The following is a 23,800-nucleotide window of genomic DNA, read 5'->3' on the forward strand; positions in this document are numbered from 1 at the left end:
TTCGAACAACCGGGCCCTGAGTGGTAAGAACAATATTTTGCGAACGACCACAGCGAGCGATTCATATTCATATCTCCGAGCCACCGTGTAGTTTTCTTTTTATTTTATAGACAAACGGTTATCGCTCGCCATTTTTAACCGACTGTTTGCACCAAAAACCCCAGGGCTGAGTTGCTCGAAGCATAGTTAGCGCTAACCATTGGTTAAGAGGTATTAAAACCTATAGGTTGTCATGGCATTTAACCCGGGTTAGCGCTAACCATGCTTCGAGCAACTGGGCCCTGGTGGGTTACTCGGGTATAAACGTGACGGGGGGGTCCGACGGAGCCTAATATTTTGCACCCAAAAAATACATGGACCTTATATTGTACAGCCAAAAAAATACAAGACTGAACATTTTAGACCCAAAAAAATACATGACTTTTATACACTAAAAATGCAATTTTAAGAGCAGTATACATACTGCCTTTCTGCTTTCTGCTGCTTTCTTTCTGCTTTTTGCTTGAATTGCGTAAGAACTATTAGCCTGACGGAAATTCGAACCCAAAAATATACGCGCAGATTTTTCAGACCCAAAAAAATACACGGTTAAATCTTCAACCGAAAAAAATACAGGAGTTAAAAATTTTAGGCCCAAAAAAATACGTCGGACCCCCCCGTCATGTTTATACCCGAGTAACCCACCTGGGCCAAAAACCAGCCAAAAACCGTGAAAAAGAGGATGACGTCATAATACCCTCACTCAGTGAGGATTCGAAAAAATGCGCCACTCAGGCAAGCCGTTCTTCCTTGTCCCACGATTGCCAGGCCGGCCCTTGGGTACACCGGCCTGCTGCTACTGCTGCTGATGATGATTAATTGACTTTGGTCAAAACTGTTGAGACCGCTTCTACTTGCTGTCAAATGGAATGGGATGATTCGACAAAAGCATACCCTACCCCTCCCCTCCTAATCAATGTAAGTTGTTTTGCTCTGAAGTTAAAAGTAGCCTGTTCTAAGCTAGCCTGCGTGTAGGTACCGAAAAGGAGGGGCATTAGAGTGGGTGAGAGGCCCGAGGGAGAAGCAAACGGCCCCTTCTTCTTCCTTCCCTCGAGTTTTGCGCGCGTGCGTTCTCGCACTTCTCACTTGTGACGATTTCCTACCCCTTCCCTTTCGGCGTCTATCGCTCCAAGCGCTTAGACAGCGGGAAAATAGAAATGCGACCGAAAAAAACATTACACATCTTTTTTTGTAGTTGTTGTTTTGTATTTATTTTGCCTAGGCTGAACCTCAAAACAACATTGAAGGAGAGGAGGCATATCATTTTGTCGATAGTGGATTTTAAATTCTGGAATATTGAGAAATTTGGCCACTTTCAGCGGTTTTGTGCGAGGCTCATTTCCCGATCAGCCTCGTTCCTAAGCCGACTGGGGACGAGGCTGCGAACCTAGCAGTTCCCTCTGGCAAGTAGGGAAGAAACAAGATCCGAGATGTTCCACGATGCCCTATTTTGCCTCTCCTAACTGATCGCAGGCATTTTTCTATACGAGACTAACAATCTTTTCTCTCAAGGCGAGACGAAAGAGCCAAATTAAGGTCTACCTAGAGCATTGAGGTAGGCAAGCAAAATAAAAGATTGGATTCCAATTCTGTCCTGTTTAAGAGCCCTGAACATGCCAGTAACCTGACCAGTGAACAAATAATGAGTATCCTATTTTATTAACAGCCCTTCGATCGCCCATGCGAAGGCGGTAAAACGTCTGCGTGGAAACTCAAGGGATGGCGTATTTTAATCTTCAGCGAACTATCTCTGACAGTTCATTCTAATCATTTTGAACTTGAAAATGGTGTCATTACGACTCCGAAACCGTAACTCGAAACGTCGTTTCGATTTTATTTTTACTTGTTAATGTATTCTTTACTTATATGGATAGCATATTTGCCGGGTGAAATGCTACGAAAGACCGCACTCACGTCAAGTTGAATTGTGATTTTAATAATCTATAGTCTACACGATTCCTTAAACAGAACATAGATCGAGTGTAAACCGTGAAAAGAAGATCTAGCTTTGTCACAAGAAATTCACACGAACAAATATGTTAGTGCCTCTAATCCCTCCAGTTATTATAATACACAAAATAATTAACTGATTGGCAAAATGCAGAGAGATCTTTCTCCGCTACAAATTGGCTGGACCTTGATTTCTGCGACTCAACTAACATTTTGTAACACAAAACCAACTAAAACTTAAGAGAGACAGAGAATGCTCGAGCTTTCCCTTGAATGTAAAACTCTCCAATCATAGAGCGTGTAGCGCCTATAGCTGCGGTTTTGTTGGGGTTTGGTGGTCGCAATGGAGCTGCGAGAGTCTGCAAAAGTTTCCATTTTTCTCGCAGCCCCACCACGGGTCACCAAACCCCGACAAAACCGCCAGCTACGCAGACTATAGTGCGTCCTCTCTGTGTTTGGTAGGCATTATTTGCTTTTTAACTAGCTACTTTTGAAAAACATTTAAACGCAATTTCATGATTGTCACACATTAGCTCACGTGATCACGTGCCCCCTCCAAATAACCGCTGCCTCGTGTACTCCCACACGAGTAGCGCTCCGCTGACGTGCACATTAAGGGACCTAATGATCCCAACTTGTGGGATCTCAACGCATACATCCAACATCTGAATTAGCTCCACCGGTATTCCCTCCCTCTCGTTGCCAAGCAACAGAAGCGACTTGTGCGGAAACTGGTACCGAGTCAAGGTCTCGCTGTTGGCCGTTTGTTCAACGCCGACCAGCGTGTACCCCTCGTGGCGCATGCTCTCCAGGTATGACTTGAGCCCCGATGTGCGCACTTCTTGAAGGTTCATCCATTTAGCGGCACTTACGCTCAGAGATTTGAACTGAGCGTCCTCGATCACGTGCGTGTTGCTAAGCACCAGTGTCTGCACGCCGAAAATCTCGCACGTCCGGCACAAGCCGCCGAGATTCGGGGCCTTGTCAATCAAGGATGCGACCACTATCAGTTGTCCAGCGGCGTTTTTCTGCAGGTTGGCCATGCGTTGTTGCTGTATTTCGAACATCATTTCTTCATCAGGCGGAATCACTTTCCAAGGCGTGATTTTCTTCTGCACGTCACTGGTCTGTGGTCCGGAGGTTCCCTCATTCCCCGTGTCAGTCGTTCGCAGCACGCCTTGCCTGTTGACTCCATCTCCTGCTAACCTTCGAGTTATTTGCTTTCCGATGTTGTCGTCGTAGTTAAAATAAGGAGCATTCGATATCTGCGCCAGTCGTGTATCCCCGGGGTTAAACAGCGGTAATCCAATAGCGCCTTTCCCGGGTGACTTCCAAACGCGCAAGCCTAATGATCCGTCCGTGAAAACAATGGGAGAAATCCACTCTTCATCAGTAACCTCCGACAAGCGAGGAAGAGTTTCGAACAAGGACTGCACGGAGAAGTCTCGGTAAGGATGGAAATCGAGGAAGAAGAAATCTCCCAACACCCGAGTTTTCTGACGAAGACCTTCGTTGTTTGTCTCCAGGTAATTAACGCAGGATTTGATGATGGCGTGATCTGAGATGACGTCAAGCAGATTCTGCCGCTGACAGGTAAGCCACATCTTCTGCACCGCGACTTGAGCGTAGGCCTGGACCTTAAAGAGTGAACAAACTCTGGTTAGGCTTAGGAATGAATATGAATAAGACATGTATTTCTTTTGGTTGTTAATTTGGTTGTGTTTCTATTCCCATTAGGGGTTTCATGCGCCTTTATAAACCACTCCTTGCGCATATCACACCACTTGACGCCGACCAGTTTTTCTCGAGGCTAATTTTTTCCGTATATAGTTGTTACTAGTTATCATTTAGAGTAAAGTTCTAGCCTTGTCTAGACATTTTTTCTATATCCTACTTCGAAAATGTTTCGCTGAGTTGTACTTTTTGTTATTGAACTGTTCAGCATTTATATTCTGTTTTGTAATTGTATATTTTATATGGACTGTGTTTAGTCTTTGCTTGTATCTTGGCACTGTATTATTGTAATAAACGACAATTACTGGCGGCTCCCTCCACTACTGTTGTGTTCATTACTCATTCCACTTACATTAGAAATGATTTCTATTCGGCTTAGCGTAGCGATAGAGAATAGAACTGTCCTCAAAGAGATTCGACTCACTGCAAACAACTACGTCAAAAAATACTAAAAAATCCCGATTCAACATCACACCTGTCACTGTCAGTTATCATAAAGGTCTACAAAACTGACACCCCTCCAAGTTGCTCTGTCTTGAACTTTTTGCTCTAGTTTATTCTACTCAGGGTTCCACGTTGTGGGTTCCACCCGATAGCTTGCCTCGTTATATTAGTGGAAGCTCCAAACCAGTGCCAATTCTTCTTGATAAGCTGTCAGGTGGTGAATCCAGGTAACCACCCCACAAATTCACAAGTTCATCCGTTTTACATTTATAAATTCACACCGATATCATTGGGCACTCTTATACTACAGTAAAAACCCGCATAAGAACACCCATTTTCGGGGTTCAGGCTGATTGGGTGCGTATATATCGGGTATTTTAGGTGAAATCAGCCTGAAAGTGTTCTTAAGTGTTCTTAATTTTTTACTTCTAAAAAAATGTAAGGGATTTACTAACTATGATGAAATACATAACTTTGAGAGAAAATTAAACTTGAGACACACAATATTAGAAAATAAATTGCACAACCGAGCTTTCGACTGGCAACCGCTATTTTATTGCATATTTTTAAAGTGATTATAAGACTTTTAATTCCAAATACAGTTGTTGTACATTTGTCATATACACAGCAAGTGAAATTACTAGCATTTATACAGAGATCTTAGTGCAATACCACAGTAAAGCTACAGACACTGTTTGTTCTATGAAACTGAAAAGGGAAGAGTTTTTATATATAAGAACAATTTTCAATTTTCAGGGTGAATGTGTTCTTTTTTATATGCTCCTTTTTTACCAAATTTCAGCCTGGGTGTTCTTAATCCACATGTTCTTGTATGCGGGGTTTTACTGTAACACACCTGGGCAATGTAAAGTAACTTTCACTGCCCTAAGTTCACGGCGTGGCAAACTTGCAGCCTCTATATCGCTATCGCTTGAAACAGATTCCGTGATGGAATCAAAAGCTTGTGTGCTGCAAATTAAATTTGAATTCTAAAAAGGCAGCTCTATTCAAATTGATCGATTTTAAAGGACCAAAACAAAATCCGAACCAGAGCTGAGTTGATTCCAGATTTAAGTTAATTTTGCGTTATACTTCACGCGTTCGCTTAGAAAGAACGTTTAAAACTAACGTTCAAAATGTGAGTCTTATTTCACGTACCATGACATGCGATGTTAGCACCCAGGGAAGAACGGCGGGAAAAGCCTCTCTAAAGAACGCTGCTTGAGAATGGGAATCTGGGAACGAGAATTCTCCAAGGAGCGCCGACACCACGAGGAATGAGGACACGCTAGCGGCTCGTCTGTCAGAATCATACCTGAGCTGTTCCCATAGCAACGACCGTAGACTTGGAAACCTGATGAAAAAATAGAATTGCACACCACGTGATTGTTGTTGTTGTTGTTTTTTTTTGTTCTTTATCGTGTACCTTTGTACTTTCAAGGCTTTTTGCTGCTTGCAGGAGGGAATACTTCCCTCAGCGCGTCGCGTCTCCTTGCGGGAAGCAATTTTCGCGCGCGTGATTCGCTCGCTTCACTATCCCTAAGAAAAATAAGGGGCTGCTCCGGTGTAGTCTACGTGTGACTACTCATTCAAATGAATACTAATGAAAGTACTTCTAGTGTAGACTCTACCAATAAAATGCTTAAATGTTATCCGTGTTTCAGATGAAAACTATTTTTGAGGTGTACTTTCCTGTGTGATTTCCGTTTCCAAATTACTCATGGAGGAACATTTGGAAAATTAACGCTGTGACGCCGTGACGGCAGCAAAACGGATGGTCACTTACGCATGCAACTGTTTGACTTCATACTGTGCATGGCAAACATAATGTAAGTATTACTTACCTGCCAAGTATGAGGACCATTCCCCACTGAATGAAGTTCCGTACAGACACTTGGTTATCGCTAAGGTTAGCGCGGAAAATCCCTGCCAAAATTTCACGAGCAAACGACTCTCCAGTAGCATCAGCTTTCAGTAAACGGGACAGTGCCACGAGCACCGCTTGCCAAACGCGGTGCTTTCTTCGATGACAGTACGAATTGATGGATGAACGTGGTTTGCCTTCCACCAACTCTCCATTCTTAGCGATCAGCGCGTGAACAATACTCTGCAGAAGCCGCAGGTCTTGCGCCCGCTCCGGGTTTAACATCATAAGTGTGTTAATCGCATTGACTCTTACACGCGTGTCATCGCGCAGTTCATCCATGTCAAGAGGGCATATCACCTGCTGCTTAGCAAGTCGGCGGACGTATTCTAACACATAATTAGTCACACGAAGAGTCTTCTTCTCTCTGGGACCAAAAACACAAGCTTCGGTGATAAAATCAAGATGAACTTCCAAGCTTTGTTTACGATCATCTTCACTGATTTCAGGGGCTGGGTTTGTGGCATTTTCAGGATCGATTGTTGAGCTTGTCCAAAATCTACAGCACGGTTCAATCACGTGATTCACTATCCCCGGCCGTTCCTCTCCTAGGGCTAACAGCTGGCCCCAGTATTTACGCACGATTGCAGTCACGAGGTGGTCCTTGGGGAGTGTCAGAAGGCAGGGGTTGAAAAACATTTGAGTGACCTCCTTTAGCGTCCCCCAGAAGAAGGTATGATCACCCTTCTGTCGATCTTGAAACGTCCACCACACGGACTCCAGGGCCTGTAAGCACAGCGAGTTATCCTTCAGCAGCATCCGTGGAGTTAACAGGCGCAGGCATTTTATGACAGGTAATACCGCCAGACCTGAGCCGATAGAGAGGGTTTCGAGGGCTGCTTCAGGAAGGTCTCCTAAGAAAGCCTCCAACTTGTCCTCCAGCTCCTTGCTCCGCTGTGATTCTTCAAGTAGGAATTCAATGCAGAGCCACTGAGCTTCAAGAAAGTCCGACACGAGTCTTCCCCAGCCTTTCTTTACGTACGGACTTGTTTCTGCTGATGAATCATCGCGCACTTCCCCTGGATACAGAAACTTGGGTTTCGGAAACTCGGAACTCAGATCAAATTGAGCTATTGCTTGCGACAAAATTTTCACCAAAAGGGTAGGGTGGGGACGTGGTTCATTCTTTAACGCAGCACAGCACAAGGCAAGACACTTGATGGACAGCACAAATGAACGCCAGTCAACTAATGTGAGTTGATGTCTGTCTGACTGTTTGTTCTGAACTATTTCTCTACTTCTTTCAATGAGGCTTTCGATGAAGTGATAATACACTTGCATTCCTCGGTCTCCACAGCTGACTGAGACAGTCATAAACATGTACAGCTCAGACGCCAGATCAAGAAACACAAAGCTGCTGTCTACCTGAGTGAAGTTTAAGGGGGCAGTTGTGAGTTTCCTTAACAACAGTTCTAGGATGCCCTGCTCACTAGACCTGAGCAGTTCTGCCATGATGTTCAAACTGTGATCAGCCATCTCTTCTCCTACACCGATGCCATCTGATTTTTGCATTGAGCGTTGATTGGCTGCCGTGCTATTCAAGTGGTGTAATATGCCTGATAGGATCATGGCTGCTCTTGCAGTTCCACTCTCTGAAGCATAGACATGGCTGCTTGCACGCTGAAGGACTGCTACAATTTGCTGAAAAGTTTCTGTCACGGCTTGTTTGCTTGTTGCAGTTTTCGAAAACTTGAGGTGAGCATCGGATGCAATGACGACCAATCGTATGATGGACTGGACCTCTTGATCACTGGTTGATAATTCTGGTGTTTCACTGTGAAGAAATGCTCCCACACTTTTCCTGAGGTGGTCAAACAGGTTTGAGGAACCTGTTTCATCCAGATTCAAACCAGTTTCACTTGAACCTTCTTGACAAACAATGCTATGGACCTTCCACACCCAATTGACTGCTGCTTCCCATAAAGCATTTCCTCGGCACAAGCAATCGTCTACAGAAACAAGGGAAAGGAAATCGCCAATGTCACTCCATTGCACACGTTTAGGGTCTGTCAGATTTATAACCGCCTTCAGAAAAAAACTTTGAATGGCACTGGCCATATGTGGATTGAATGTTTTAAACAGAGGAAAGATGTCGCGGATGCTGGCTAATGAAACAGAGTCCCATGCCGGACATGATGGCAAACTTGCCAACATCTGTGACATAAACACCAAAGGAACTTGTGTAAATTCTTGTTTCACAACTGCAGAAAGAAGCCCAGCACAAAATGATTGCCTATCATTGACTGGGAGGTGTGCAGCAAATTCCGTGAAGAAGGTAACAACCGCAGAACCCACCGCAGGTGGGTCTCCTCTGGCGTCATCATCTGTTCTGGCGTAGATTGCATATTCACTGAGCATGTTCATCAGTGGACCATACAGGAACCACCAGCAGTGGGTGCTGAGAAGTGGCGAGCTGTCCAGATCCATACTAAGAAGGTCCAGAATGGCCCACCTACAGATAAACTTGTTATCATGTTGAGATGCTCTGTGGTACAATGTGAGGAGCCACAAAATATCCAGCTGTATTTCACCTGCAGGGAAATTACAAATTACAAATTGTGGTACAAAAGCAGTATTAAAGTGCCTATGAAGCGAAAATTGTCTTCAGGTAGTTATAAAATTTACCCTTCCAAACACGGGATTTCAAAGTTTGAGATTGCCGGAGTAAAAATTGCCGATTTTGTGAGCCTTCAACGTTGGGCTATTTTGCCTTCAAAAATGGTATTCGAATCGCGCTGCCAAAATGCCAGGTGACAATAACGGCTGACGTCACGTTGGTGCCAAGAATTGCAATTCATCGTGGCGGAAGAGAAGAAAGATAAGTGACAGCGAGGGCGATATTGCGTTGCTGGCGTCCGTAACAAAGAGAGTTGCCAGAATAGATCGTTCAAAGAATCGCTAGACATGATTTTCTCTTTCTACAATCCTTTTTGGCGGCAAGAACGAAATGAAAGTAAACAAAGCTTTTGGCACCAACGTGACGTCACAAATTGGAATTCAGCATAAAATGCGACCCAGTCCTCTGACCATTTTTGAAAGCAAAATAGCCCAACATTGAACGTCCGTAAAATCCACATTTTTTACCCCAGCACACTAAAACTTCGAAATCGTATATGTTAAAGGGCAAATTTTATAACTACACAAAAATAATTTTCGCTTCATAGGCACTTTAATAAAAGCTCACGAGTCATTGACCTTTTTACAGTAAAATTGAATATCTGAGTTCCTGGAGGTAATCGGCTCTTGATAAAGATTGCTAACATTTACTCATCAAACCCAAGACTCTTGTCTGTATATTTGTTAGATGCATGCACTAACTACTGAGCTACAAGGGGACTTGTAATAATAATAATAATAATAATAATAATAATAATAATAATAATAATAATAATAATAATAGTGCAGTTAGATTGTATGAGAATAATTAGTATTGTATGAGAATAATTAGTGCGGTTAGATTGTATGAGAGCAAAGATCCGGCTATGGAAATGGGGAGGGAGTTCGAGGAGAGAGCTGAGTTACTGGGGCATAGTTCGTTAGTTAAAGATGCTGCAAAGTTTGCGGAGGATCTGGGCGTCAACTTACACCTTAATCACCCAGATCCTGTAGGTGCTATGAGCAATGGGGGGATCATTCCATCGTACTGTGTCAAGGAAGTATTGAAAGAATGTGTGGAGAAGAAGTTTGAGAAGAAAGTACATGGACTAGAATGGCAGGGAAAGTTGCTGACTGAGAGGAAGTCTGATTTACAGCTGTGCAAGAATGAGTGTTTCAGTTGGCTGAATAAATGGAGATCATGCCCCACACACACTATTGCCGGTGTATTTGAACTGTACGAGCAAATTTTGCCCACAAAGCTATACTCTAGTAAGAAGACACACACGAGTTGTCCCGCAGATGTGAAGTGTAGGCTATGTGGTCATGCCCAAGAAAGTGTTCCGCACATTCTGGCCGGGTGTTCTGCACTAGCTCAGAACAAGTATTTGCTCAGACATAACATGGCTTTAAAAGTCCTGATCTACGAGCTCCTACGTGACCAAGATCTTCTTGACGAAGTACCACCATGGTACTCGCCAGTGATGCCAAAGCCAGTGTACAAGTCAGAACAAGCAGAAGCATCGTGGGATGTACCTGTGTATGCAGATCATCAGGAGGTGTGAGCCAACCAGGTCGATGCGAGGGTTGTAAATCATGAGAGCAAGAAAGTCATGACCATAGAGATTAGTTGTCCATGGATTAGTAATTGAGAGAAGAGGAGCAAGGAGAAAACCATGAAGTAGGGTCCCTTGAGGTGGGAACTGAAGGAGCAATATAAAGGATATGAGGTGCACCAGTAAAACACTATCATGGATGTGCTAGGCGGCTGGTCGAAAGAGACAGAGATTAGTGTGCGATCACTGGTTGGGTGGAAGACTACTCAAGTCCTTGAGAAAATGCAGAAGGCGGTTTTATCGGCGACGCTGAACATTGCAAGAACATTCAAAGTAGTAACATGATGTTTTATCATACCAAGATTGATAGACCAGCCATGAATAGACCAGCAATGACTTTTATACATTTTTATATAAACCATGACTTTTAGATATTTTTATATATTTTATATTTTTAGACTATGGCTCTTATATATTTTTATATATTTTATATCTTTTATGTATGTATATATATTTTATTGATTTATTCACGTGCTATTTTAAGTATCGCTTGGCTCGCAGGTTACGCTACGCGCCCTGTGGTGCTTCTTATACTGTGCATACAGATAGTTTTACTGCGCATAATAATAATAATAATATTAATATTTAACAATAATAACAACATGTGGCAAGCTACATGTAGGTCATCATTTACTTACAAGGTTCATATGTTACCACATTTCCTGCATACTGCTACGAACAGATGTTTTTCTTTGTTGTTGCATGCATGTATCATGCTATTAAAATACACCTGAATCCAACTGGGAATTTTTCTTCCAACTAGAGTACAAGCTAGAGTTCGACCACATTCTAAGAATGGGGAACTTAAAGCAATGACAATGAAAACCTCACTTGAAAATATAACTTCCTTTTTTTTGTGCTACTTCGTGAATAATTTTATTTCAACTCACTCATCTTGTGAAAAAATGGCGAACTAACCAGAAACCAAATGGTAGGAGTGGCGTCCGAGTTAAGAAAGAGAATGAAAAATTTGCTATTGTATGCTGACGCTCTCCACAAAACCTTAAATTTGGTCATTTCACGTTGTTTTGCAGAGGATGGCAAAGAAATGTACCAAAAATTTACAATGCGCATGCAGAGCGACTGTTTTTCCTCATTAAACCTATTAATTTGTGGCATTGTCATTGCCTCACATGAAGCGATCTAGAGAAAAGAAAGCCGGAGAGGGGAAAAAACAACTTGGTGGAGAACTGTGAAATCTGAACTGAGAGAGATGAACCTCATGCAAGACAAGGCTGCAGGGAAAGTAGCAAAAGAATGAAAAAGATGGCAGCAGATGGTTGGTGAGGATGACGGAGAGTCCTAACCAAGAATACATTTCAAATACTTATAACTAGGCCTCATGAAGTAGACCGTGAGCAGTCCTACTTTTTTCCTCAGATCACGCACACAAAGTGACAGTAAAATTATGCAAATTGGAAAAGTGAACAAGAAGGGATTGGGGAGAAAGAGAAAAAGTAGCATTCATCGCCGCTGCTCGCCGTTCACTAGAAATCACCAGATCATGACAGAACTTAGGAGAAGAAAGAGGCTGCTCAAAGTCTATTCATGGAGTGAAATGTATGTGTTCCGAAATCCACAACAAAATGTAAGAGATCCTATTCTGGATCACATTTAAGATCCTATTAAAGATGCTCCTTCAGGAGCCTCTAGGATCCTAAGTACACAGGATTCTTTAATAGCATGCCAGGTCAGTGTCATATTATTAAGAGATCCTGTTAGGAACATACAGTCGACTCCCGATAACTCGAACCCTCGCTAACTCGAACCTCCCGCTAGCTCGAACCAATTTTCCTTTCCTTTCAGGTCATTTTCTATATAAGTTTACCCTCGATAACTCGAACGCCCGATAACTCGAACCTTTTTCAATTTCCCTTGGAGGTTCGAGTTATCGGGAGTTGACTGTATATGTAAGGGATACTGTTAAGGAGTCTACCAGGATTTAATTCACACAAGAAGCAATATTATTATTAAATTTTGTTAATGCCTTCATGCAACACCTACCAGTTGCCTTTTTCTTGGTGGCATCTTTTACACTTGATATTCGTGGCAACACTGGTTTTATAATGTGTACCTACAAAATGCAAAGTTAGTTTGTTAGTCTAATAGAATGTAATTAATTCCTCAAACAACCATTCCTTTAAAAAAAAAAAAACAGTTCTCCCTTCTTTTATCACTTAAATTAGTTTTTTTATATTGAGTGGATATGCTAAGAGTCATCAACTCTGCAATGACTCTCCATATTACTAATTTAATTTGTTTTTTTCACCCTCTCCTCAAATAATTTGGATATAAGCTTTAATGTATGTTGTACAATGCATTTCTCACAGAATTCTCAAATCAAATCATTTTATTTAATAAATAAATAATGGGAATTTCAGTGGCTGGCTATTCGTCCATTGTTTCCAGGTCATATTGGAATTTGGAAATGTTGGTTTTTGTGGAGGAAGGACAACCCAAGTACCCTGAGAAAAACCCTCAGAGCAGGGACGAGAAACAACTACACACGCAACCCACATATGACGTCAACTCCGGGAATTGAACCTGGGCCACATTGGTGGGAGGCAAGTGCTCTCACCACTGTACTATCCCTGCTCCCCTCACTAATTGGTTAGAAACACAATAGAGAAGAAAAATAATAACAGTATACACAGATATACAGGTTATATATAAACTAATAAATATTATATACATTGAAATCAGCGTGCAGCAGCCAAACTAGCAGAGCTTTGGAGTTGGCTGCTGCTTTTTTGCACAGAGAAACTCAAAGGAAGGAAATAATGAGCAATCATTTAATTTAAGCCAATAAAATTCTGCTTGTAGCTTCAAAAAAGCAATATATCTGCACCTGTTTTTCATCTAGTGTCTCCATCAAAAGAATATAATCCTGCCAGATAATTCTCAAAGATTCCTTCCCCTCTGAAGACCAATAGAAAATGCAACCTCCTTTCTCGGACATCACTGATAAATCACATGGCTGCTTGTCCAGTAAGTCTAGAGCTCTCTTCAACAGGTACATGGTTCTTTTTCTTATTAAAGGTTCATTCAACACAAGGCCCTTCCCTATAATTTCCCAAAATTCAGCTTTGTCAAAAAGAATGTAGTTGCCAGGACTGATGAAGTAATCTTCAAGACCACAGAGAATGGCATAGGTTTGATCAAATGTCCCGATGCTAAAACCAGCTGCTTTGCTTTGAGAAATCTGTTTTACCACATTCCAGATAGCCTGCAAGAGTTCAATAATACAATTAAAATAATATTAAATATGTATTCATGTACAACAGCTAATCTTGTTCGCGCTAGCTACATGTATAATAATATTGGAGGCATTGTCATTGCAGATGTGATAAGTGGAAAGTGTAGTTTGAACTAGTTTACAAGACATCTTGTGGGGTCTGACAAGTAGTCTCCATCATGAAGTATTTAATTTTTTGTTACCAAGTGCTTGATAGTTTCTTAGTTATAAAAATTTGAATACAGTTTTTTTTATGTATCAAAACATTTACATTTATCTGAAGGTTGAATTTGAACAAAGCCATAAAGGGTTTTGGCAGGTCATTAATTTTGTAGTAAGAATGATAAAGATCAAGGTAACATCACTGAACTGCTGACAGTCCACCAGACCATTTGCAAGGTCAGGAGAAAAAGAGTTAGCAAGGCAGAATAGTACAGACTAGATTAAAAATATTATTTATACTTTCCTTCTGTTTTGAAGCTTTTGGTTTTTATAGGTTTAATTTTTTTTATTATTATTATTTGTTATGATGAACAGTAGTCGATAACACAAAACATTTAGTCATTAATTCAAGAAATTGTAGCAACATGGCTATATACATCCTCAAGGGCTCACAGAACAACTATTTAGTATGCATACCTACAAATATATACAACTATGTACGTATTGGATTAGTGGTTTCCTTCTGGTCATCTCCCTGGTTCCAGCTGATTTTAAGGTGGCTGAACACAGTTTCGCCTGGGTGGCCAGCGGTATTACGTAACACGGCGCGGCTTTTAAAAACAAAAACAAACATGGCGGCCAAGTCCGTAGCAAAAATATTTTTCTCTAGTTCTCGTCTGCTCGTAAAAAGTAGTTTCAATTTTCGTGCATTTCCCAGACGGGTCAATTTAATTCCAAATAATTATTCTGTCCGGCTATTATGTGCAAAATGGCCGAGTCCAGCAACTCAACTCAACAATCCGTACGATAATCGTGAAACGAGTCGCGATCTTTGCGTGACAAAAAGTTGCCAAAGTAAGCACAGGTTTACAAGCTTTTTCGGTATACCCCTCGCTAGCGCCCTGCTTTCCTTGGTGTTTGGACCTACCGCTTTCTGCGGGGAAAATGATGAAAACGAATTTTCAACACCCGGAAAACAACCTTTTTTTCGGTCGCGGACAGCGAAAGCCGCTAAAAGAAGAGCAAGGACTGAAGCCGCTCGAGCAGAAAGTTGTAAACGCCGCTTGTTTTCAGAAGAGGACGATGAGAACGACCAGCCACCTCCCGTGCTAGACCCACCAGTTCTTCGAAAAAGAGAGACACAAACACAGCAATTGGTAAGGATAAATAACATCATATGACATTGGCTCTTTTTTGCATTTTTCTTTTTACAGTACTTGGATTATTACAAACTCCATGTAAATGTTTATCTTTATATTTATTTACAGACTTGCAGTACTGGAAAGGATCAGGAATATAAAAATCCAATTAAACTATCAGGCTACAGATTTGTTGATATGGGTCTGCTACAACTGTCTTTACAAAGTTGTCAGCACTGCAAATCCGGTAAAGAGCCCACAACATTTCCTTATCAATATTCCTACAATGCCTACTCTCAGTCCAATATCTACATGTGTACAGTACCTCAAGGGAACCAGAAATGAAAATTCTCAATCACAGGCACACTTTTGTACTGTACCAAAGTGACAAATGCACACAGCATTTTATTAGTTTATTTATTTATTTCCTGCTAAAGTTGCTACCATTACTGGAATAATTTTTATACGATCAGTCATAAAAAAAAACTTGCTGGTGTCCACCAAACATAACAGTCTGATGTAACAGTTTACAAATATCACATAGATGGCAAATGCTTGGACAAACACTTCAGTGTCAACAAACTATCAGAAATATTTTCAATCTTTTTTCTCAGCACCAGGACTGGATTATTGAAGCTTTTCAGATAATTTTATAAGATGTATCCTGCATGTATGCATTGTTGGAAAGTAAAATTATATAAGAAACCATTGTAAATCGTGCCTCACTTTTGAGCCCCAACAGTACATACATGTATGACTGATAGAAATTTAAAATACTGGCCTTGTAGCATATAATAAAAGTTTTATCCTCCAATTCGTTTTAGGACCTCTTTGTATTTCAAATGCAGTGGAAGAGAAAAAAGAAGGCTGTGCAAGTGTTTTATCAGTGGTGTGTCAAATCTGTAAAAAGATCAACAAAATTAAAACTTCGAGACAGCATCAGTTTGGCAAGCGAGGGCCTCAGCCATATGACGTAAATACTAGAATTGCACTTGGAGCCATCGACAATGGCATTGGATATAGCCACATCAATAGCTTGTTAACAACCCTTGATGCACCATCAATAAACAGAAGTGCATACAAACGCCGTGAACGAGAAATAGGCCTAGCCATAGAAGATGTTGCAGCAAATTCATGTGAAATGGTCTTAGAAAATGAAATTGAAATCGAAAAAGCAACTGGGACAGTTCCTGGCGAGGATGGCCTGCTACCTTTATCTGTGTCATACGATATGCAGTGGTTGAAACGTGGAAAGGCAAACGATTCGCTGACTGGACATGGGGCAATAATGGGTTCAAAAACTAGACAGGTCATAAATTTTGCATCTGCTAATAAATTTTGCAGAATTTGTGACAATGCCAAGTCAAAAGGTACACAACCTACAAAACATGACTGTCGTCTGAATCACAAAGGTTCTTCCAAATCTATGGAACCCCAGGTAGGAGTTAAGCTTTTCAGTGAAGCACCAAATTATGGTGTCAAATACTCAGTGTTTATAGGAGATGATGATAGTTCTACGATAGCAAAGATTCGAGAAGAGGTGGTCTATAACGTTGAGAAATGGTCAGACACTACTCATGCAACGAGAACACTTGTAAGTCATTTACACAAAATAAGCGCACAGAAACAAAGTTGTCCTAGAGAGTCTCCACTATCACCAAAAGTCATTGAATACTTCAAGAAATGCTTTAGCTACTGCTTGAATCAAAACAAAGGAGAGCCCCAAAAACTAAAAATTTCACTTGCTGCAATTGTTCCTCATGCTTTTGGGGACCATAGACAATGCAAAGACAACAACTTGAGCTGGTGTATGTGGCATAAAAATCCAGAAAAATACAAACACAAAGATCTCCCTAATGGCACCGACTTAAAGGGTGAAAACTTAAAAAAGGTTCTAACTGATTTATTTGAAGTCTACACCAGTGATCTTGTCATTAACAAAATAGTGGAAAACGCATCGTCCCAAATCAATGAAAGTTTCCACAGCACAGTTGGTTCCAAGGTACCGAAGATTCGTTTTTACGGAGGAAGCGAAAGTTCAGATCACCGAATAGCTGCTGCTGTCGCACAAACTAATCTGGGTAAACAATATTTAGCTGATACTCTGCGATGCGCAAACATTGAACCTGGTACAATTACTGAGAAAAATATAAGGTCAATGGACAACGAGAGGGAAGAACAAAAGAAAAGGAAGGCTACTGTTGAATTTAAAAAACAGCGAAGGAAAAATTATTTGAAAAAAAAGTCAAGAAATAAATCGGAGCTCAACCAGGAGGAAATAACTTATGAGAGTGGAATTGCTTTGAACTTGAACCCCGATTTACTTCAACAAGCCACTGTCCCGCCAGAAACTTTCAAAGAATTTGAAAATACTGTACCTACATTTACTTGCCGACCTCCCAAGAAATATGTCAGATGTCCAACTGGTGAAATAAGTAGCGGAAATTTTGTTTTCGTCGTTTTCGACACCGAAACAAGCTGCGGGGGGAAAGAAGCCGAAATATTACAACTTGCAGCCCAAACCAAACAAGGCAACAAATTTTCAAAATATACACTTCCAGAAAAGGGCATTTCTCCTCATGCTACGCGAGTAAATAGATTGCAAACAACATGGCTTGGTGGTAGAAAAATGCTTCATCGTGGAGGCATATTCTTGGAAACTGTCGCGTACAATGAGTGTTTGAAATCGTTCGTTGATTTTCTCGAAGAAATTAGTTCACTAAACGTGCCAGCTGTTCCTGGTAGCTCCATGAACGTTGTCCTCATTGGCCATAACTCTAACACTTTTGACACTCCTGTGTTACTGAGAACAATCCTTCGCTATTTTCCAGAGCTCATTCAGAGAATGAAAGATCTAAATATTCACTTTGCTGATAGTCTCGTTCTGTTTCGTAATCTTGTCAAAGACCAACGCGAAGCTCTGAAAGCAGCTGACGGTTCCTATGTCAACATCAACCAAGAATCTCTATACAAACACCTTTTTAACAGTGATTTCCACGGCCACGATGCAGTTGAAGATGTAAAAGCCCTAACAAAAATCCTCTTCAACTCTTCCATTCACACAACAACAGAAGAAATCATCAACAAGAGCAACACGACATCGCTGAGTTCAGCCATGGAAGATCTGGCATACCTTGACAAAAGCCACAGTTTGCTGAAGTCCTTTGAAGGAGTAATCTGTTCTGGAGTCGTTAAAAGGTCTTTGACCAAAAGACTGGCTGATTCCGGAATTGGTTTGAAGGACCTTGAAAACTTATGGAAAGCACATGGCGAACAAGGACTCGTTGCCATACTGGCAAATCCGCCAACAACAAATAGATCGACTCGCCGCCCTCGTGGAACTTCTGATGTAGTCGCTTTAAATGCACTTGTAAATCACTTTAAAAGTCGGGTGGCCGCCGTTGCGAATGCTGAACCTTAGGTTTTCTGTTTAGTTTTTCGTCGTGGACACATTTCTTAACGCTTCGAATTAACATACCGCTCGAACCGCTCGCAAAAAGCTGCGCATGCGCAGTATGTTCGAAATTTGTGAGCGCTTCGTTAGGTAAACAAATCTATTTTTTTCAAAATCCAGTCATTAGAAATCCATATATTTTTGCATGCTTTCAGACAAAATTACGTCTCAGACACCAGAAACAAAAAAAATAAAAACTGACAGAGGAAATCAGCAATATGCCCAAGAATATAGTAAAACTTTATTTTTGTACATAAATAAACACCTGTCTGTCAGAATCGCGTGAAGTTCCCGTCATAAAGATGTCATAAGCCCCTTTACATGTGTGCAATTTTAAATAAAAATCTAATGAGTGGATTTTCCGATAAATGGAAAAAACTAGCTTTATTAGGTTGCATTCGATCTCTTCCATTGCCATGGAAACGGCCCACCTTATAAAACCAACTTCACAAATCAACTTTTGCGGTATTGTTTATTACTTATGCCAAGTATGGGCTCAACAGCTATTAGCATTTAAATGTGGCATCACGCAGAAGTACAGGTACTCAGATTTTCCAAAACTGTGTTCAGCCACCTTAAGGTGTCATTTCTATGTTTCTGCTTTGATGTTTTGGGTTTTAGCTACATGCCCATGAACCTCCATGTAGTCACAAGTAGTTTGTACATCTATGGGTATCCAAAACAGCACATAAGATGACGTGAAAAAAAAAAAAACAATACTGTTTACTGTTATTTCAATAGTAATTGAATTAGCGTTACCACTTACCTCGCATCTTTCCATACTCCTGAATTCCAGGAAATTTGGAAGCACAAGACAAGTCAACTTGGCACACAAGTTTTCAGTCGTGTAAGGTAAAAGATTTAACATCTCCTGGAATAGCTGATTTCCTAGATCTCCAGTAATAAAGTTAGAACTTTCAGAAGTGTTTAGGGCGTCTGATTTGACAAGATTTCCAACGAGATCCAAAGTCAGCGAGACATCACGAGCATTTTCCTCTGTTGCACTCTTCTCTGAAACGTAGCGCCTAAGAATCTGAAGGGATTTCTCACAAACTTCTGAAAGCAAAGTTATTGGAAAAACCGAGCAGAAAAAGGCTATAATATCATAACAAAGATGGAGCTTTTTTCGATTGTTTCCAGCGAGCTGATTAGTCTCCTTCCCGAGCGAAGAACAGAACACGATGGGCCAGCAAATCTCCCTCAAAACTTCAGCAGCCAAATCCTCGCTAAGGTTTTTGGATTTTTCAAGCGTCAACAACAACAATTTCAGCGATTCCAAGAAATCTGTATCTACCCCTAGTTTCTTTTGCTCTACAAAACGCCTAAGAACGGCTGAGATCTGCGAGTGATCGGTATTTTCACAAATGAATTGAAGGAGTTCGGCCATTTTGATACACGAGGCTGGGAAATAGAAACAGGCGTTGCAGACGTACGGCAGCAACACGGGGGAGACTGGAACAATGACGCTTTGATCTCTGAATGACCCGACCCTATATTTTTGGGGGGTGGGGGTGGTGACAATAGAGGTATTTATCTGGGTTTTCTTATATAAAAAGTCATCAAGGCAAATGTTTCTGCCAGACTTAAGGTCTGTACTATAGTCCACACACACTAGGGGACAAGACCCAGAGACTTGTTCGGTGAACTTGGTCCCTGTGATTTGTCCTTACTCAGCTTACTGATTAGATTTGAGAGGGACGAGTCCCCTCACAATTATGCTTACCACCGCGACCAGTCCACGTGAGGAACTGGTTTGTAACCTGCGATAAGACCCAATTCTAGCCTAGGCAAGCCACTCTCTCCCCACCACCACCGTGTAAGTCTCCTGTCCCGAATGTCTATTGGTTGATTGTATTTAGAGTGAACCAATGACATGACAATTCACGACTCATGTTGCGCGCTAAAAAGAAGCGCCAACTCGCGAATACCGCAAAACTTCATCGATCGAAGAAGCAGCCAACAAAACACTAGTATACTGTAGCTTTCGCTTTCGTTTTTGCTTTCGATAAACCGCAGAATGGGCCAATTTTCATCCACAACCCTCACCGCGCTTGGATATTCGCATCCTGAATGCCAGGAGAATATTTTGTACTTTAAAAAGCTCAGCGATCAGGCTACACCTCCGAGCAGAGGATCGGAAATGGCGGCAGGCTATGATTTGTACAGCGCGGAGAATGTGAAAATCCCGAAACAGGGCAAAGCATTAGTAAAAACAGACATCGCCATTGCACTGCCTGAAGGATGCTACGGACGAGTCGCGCCAAGGTAAGGAGAGAAGTATTGGATTTCTCTTTCGAAAATATTGGTCTCAAGTCCGACCACATGGCCTGGGATCGATGGAGCTGGCGTTAATATACAACTTTACGTCCAATTTGTACATTTTTGTAGGCAAATTGTTCACGAATTAGACACAGTAATGAATGATCATTGCTTCATAAAGCTAGTTGATTTTTGTGAGGTTGGTAGCGATTCATTTGGAAATTCTGATTTGGCGGGAAACCCGTAATGGGCGATAAATCAATAACATTCGATAACTAAAAAAAAATCGTTAGGAATTAAGTAGATAGGAAAATGATAAAAGGACTCTTTGTGATTAATCGATTTTTGTTCATCTTTCGTAAAGATTTCACAGCCACATACATGAATAGCATTATTTATTCATACAGGCTGTCATACTAACCATCTTTGTTTTTACATTTGCTGAGTTTTGTAATAATAGGCCTTATCACGGTTTTCGACGCCATTTTGACGAGTAGGCAATAACAGTGTTTGTATGGAAATCCGATGTCAAATAATTTTCATAAAGAATCGCTTCTGAAAAATTCATGAATTGGAAACTCTTGGCACTAGGAAAAGGATTTTAAGTAAAAAAAAATTGGAGGGATGTAGCTGTACCAGAAAGCGTCCAGTCATGTTTTGAATTTTCCATACATTTGTTTGTAAAGCAAACCAGCCGTGAACTGCCCAAAAAATAGCTCGCGGGAATAATAATACAGGGAAATGTATGAAGAGTTCATAACACGACTGCACGCTTTCTGGCACAGCTACATCCCTCAAATTTTTTTCTTAAAATCCTTTTTCTAGTGCCAAAAGTTTCCAATTCATGAATTTTTCAGAAGCAATGTTTTGTAAAAATTATTTGACATCGGATTTCCATACAAACACTGTTATTTTGAGCCTGTTTGCCTACTCGTCAAAATGGCGTCGAAAACCGTGATAAGAACTATTGATTTCAAAGTTCTGCTTCATCTAACCAGTGAAAACAAATAATTATAAAACAAATGTCAATAGTAGCATGATGTCAAGACCCAAACACCACTCTGCAGAGCATGGCAAGTGCATGCACAAGTTTCAAAAATATTGTCTTATTATTTCTTTCAGAAATTGCCTCTGCATTTGCAAAATGTTGTTGAGTTCTGCCAATTATCAGTCGTTTCGATACAAAGTCATTTCAATACAAGTGGATTTGATACAAACAGAAGTTGTTTCGATACATATAATCTAAAGTTGAGTCAATGCCGTTAAAGTTGTTCAATACAGTTGAAGTAATTTCATTACAAGCAACTGTATGCATTAAAAGACGTCTGAAGCCAATAACTATAAATTTATCGGTTTCAGACCTCTTCTAAAGATACAGTTGTTTGTATTGAAGTGTCATCAACTGTATTAAATGGACTTTAGATATATATCAAAATGACTTCTGTTTGCATCAAATCAACTTCTATAAAAATGACTTTGTATTGAAACGAATGGATTGCGTTCTGTCGACTGGCTCAATAATGATGTGACCATTGGGAAACTCTAAGTCACAGACTGTCACATTATACCATTGTTATTTGTTCATTTTATTTATTTATTTATTTTTATTTTTATTTATTTTACCTTTTTAGGTCAAGCCTTTCATGGAAGCACCACATTGATGTCGGTGCTGGCGTCGTAGATCGTGATTACCGTGGAAACGTTGGTGTGGTTCTTTTCAACTTGTCAAAAAGTGACTATGAAGTTCACCATGGTGATCGCATTGCTCAACTTATTGTTGAAAGAATAAGAAACCCACCACTTGTGGAAGTTGAGGTGAGGAATAATCTCAGTTATATCGTTAGGTTTAATTTTCTAAAAAAAAAAAATTACTTCAATATTTTTGTTTTGTCAAAATTAAAAATAATCTCAACTTCTCAAGTATGATTAAGCCAAGCGTGCAGAGGATTGCATCAAGCTTACTTGTTTGATCTCTCTAAAATAGCCTTCTCCTTAACCTTCAGATCCATACACCAGCAAGTTTGTCATATATTGAACAGATTACATAGCCTAAAGGAAAATGAAAGTTTTCTTCTGTATAAAGTTTAATTTTTTCAATAATTGATAACTACAAGGCTGTTGCAATCTTTCTTTTAAAGAAATGTGTCATTAACGAAGGATCCTCTCTTGTTTTTAGAAGTTAGACGATACAGTTCGTGGGACAGCTGGCTATGGGTCTACGGGAAAATAAAATACTTTTGTTTGCCAAAGTCATTGGTTGCCATTTAAACACGTCGGTTTTCCAAAAACTACATTACTGAAATTTCTTAAAAGCTCAGACATTTCCCTTACTTAGCATGCTGAGATACAATAACTTGAGAAACAGTATTACCAACTTTCAGGTTATGCTGGTAATAGTTCTAGTGAAAAGGTTCCTACTTAGCACAGTGTAAAAGTTTGACCACCATGTGGTTTTGTTTCTAAAAACGTTTTGATAAATAGCAAAGATTTCCTGCATTTATATAAAAAAAAGTTTCTTTAGGAAATATGTTTAAGTTGAAAGAAAGGTGAAGAGTTGATGGCTAATACTTATGTACATTTTGTGAATTATTTGTGCTAACCAGCTTTAAAGCATTTCAGAATAGTTGTTACAAGAAAATATGTCTGTTGTATTTACAAAAGTAATCTCTCTGCTTCCAAATAAAGTGTTGAAGTTTTGTCAATTTGGTCAATTTAACCAGGTGAAAAAAGTTGTTGCACTTAGTTGTGCTTAAGTAGCCATGCTTCCAGCGCTTAACCTAGTTTCTGTAGCATATAGAGCGCTAAAGCATGATGTCAGAAATGTTGAAATTTGTGAGGTTTAAGGGATTTGATAATTTGAAAGAGTGAGATGAAAACTGCCCGCTTGCCAAAAATTAATAGAAGTTATCTTTAGTTATTGCAATTTGGGGTGAGATAGTGGCACTTTTATGCTCTGGTGAATCCTTACAAACCTGTCCCCCAGTAATTTCGCTTTACTTCAAAACTGGTTAGAACCAAGGCAAATGTAGAAGCATTTGTAGTGCAGTGGTCATGCCAAAGGGGCACTTTTCATTATGTTCTTCTCAAGTGCCTCATCAAACCTCATCATTTCACAAATGTAATTTTGTGACATCATCACCACTTTAGGACTATTGCCCCCAGTTTGTTTCTTGCAAAGTGAAACTAGAAGTTCAAGGAATCGCTTTGAATCAACCCAAAAAGCACACAAGATATAAATACACTGGCAAA

The 23,800-nt window shown here is 40.5% G+C and overlaps 3 protein-coding genes and 1 pseudogene across 4 annotated transcripts; 3 read left to right on the plus strand and 1 right to left on the minus strand.

Annotated features, from left to right (window-relative positions):
- Positions 1-1,954: 1,954 nt before the first annotated feature.
- Positions 1,955-19,720, minus strand: LOC146462045 (tRNA (guanosine(18)-2'-O)-methyltransferase TARBP1-like). 2 transcript variants are annotated; one of them, XM_085086103.1, is made up of 6 exons: positions 19,059-19,720; positions 13,151-13,528; positions 12,307-12,376; positions 6,012-8,622; positions 5,326-5,521; positions 1,955-3,626 (listed from the first exon to the last, which is right to left on the minus strand). In XM_085086103.1, exons 1-6 carry the CDS (start codon positions 19,677-19,679, stop codon positions 2,532-2,534), a joined length of 4,971 nt encoding a protein of 1,656 aa, XP_084942229.1. In that variant the 5' UTR covers positions 19,680-19,720; the 3' UTR covers positions 1,955-2,531. The 2 variants fall into 2 exon arrangements, with proteins under 2 accessions (XP_084942229.1, XP_084942230.1); XM_085086104.1 differs by having other exon boundaries at positions 13,151-13,428; positions 19,059-19,174.
- LOC146462046 (uncharacterized) lies at positions 9,550-10,784 on the plus strand (annotated as a pseudogene).
- On the plus strand, positions 14,257-18,865 carry LOC146462047 (uncharacterized). Its single transcript, XM_085086109.1, has 2 exons — positions 14,257-15,085; positions 15,663-18,865. Exons 1-2 carry the CDS (start codon positions 15,037-15,039, stop codon positions 18,257-18,259), a joined length of 2,646 nt encoding a protein of 881 aa, XP_084942235.1. The 5' UTR covers positions 14,257-15,036; the 3' UTR covers positions 18,260-18,865.
- A 483-nt stretch (positions 19,721-20,203) lies between the features above and the next one.
- On the plus strand, positions 20,204-23,253 carry LOC146462048 (uncharacterized). The gene is made up of 3 exons (XM_085086158.1): positions 20,204-20,557; positions 22,183-22,366; positions 22,728-23,253. The coding sequence occupies exons 1-3, from the start codon at positions 20,310-20,312 to the stop codon at positions 22,779-22,781; spliced, it is 486 nt and encodes a 161-aa protein (XP_084942284.1). The 5' UTR covers positions 20,204-20,309; the 3' UTR covers positions 22,782-23,253.
- Positions 23,254-23,800: the final 547 nt, after the last annotated feature.

This window comes from Pavona decussata, unplaced genomic scaffold, assembly GCF_977016875.1.
Source record: "Pavona decussata unplaced genomic scaffold, jaPavDecu1.1 SCAFFOLD_192, whole genome shotgun sequence".
Classification (NCBI taxonomy): Eukaryota; Metazoa; Cnidaria; class Anthozoa; order Scleractinia; family Agariciidae; genus Pavona; species Pavona decussata.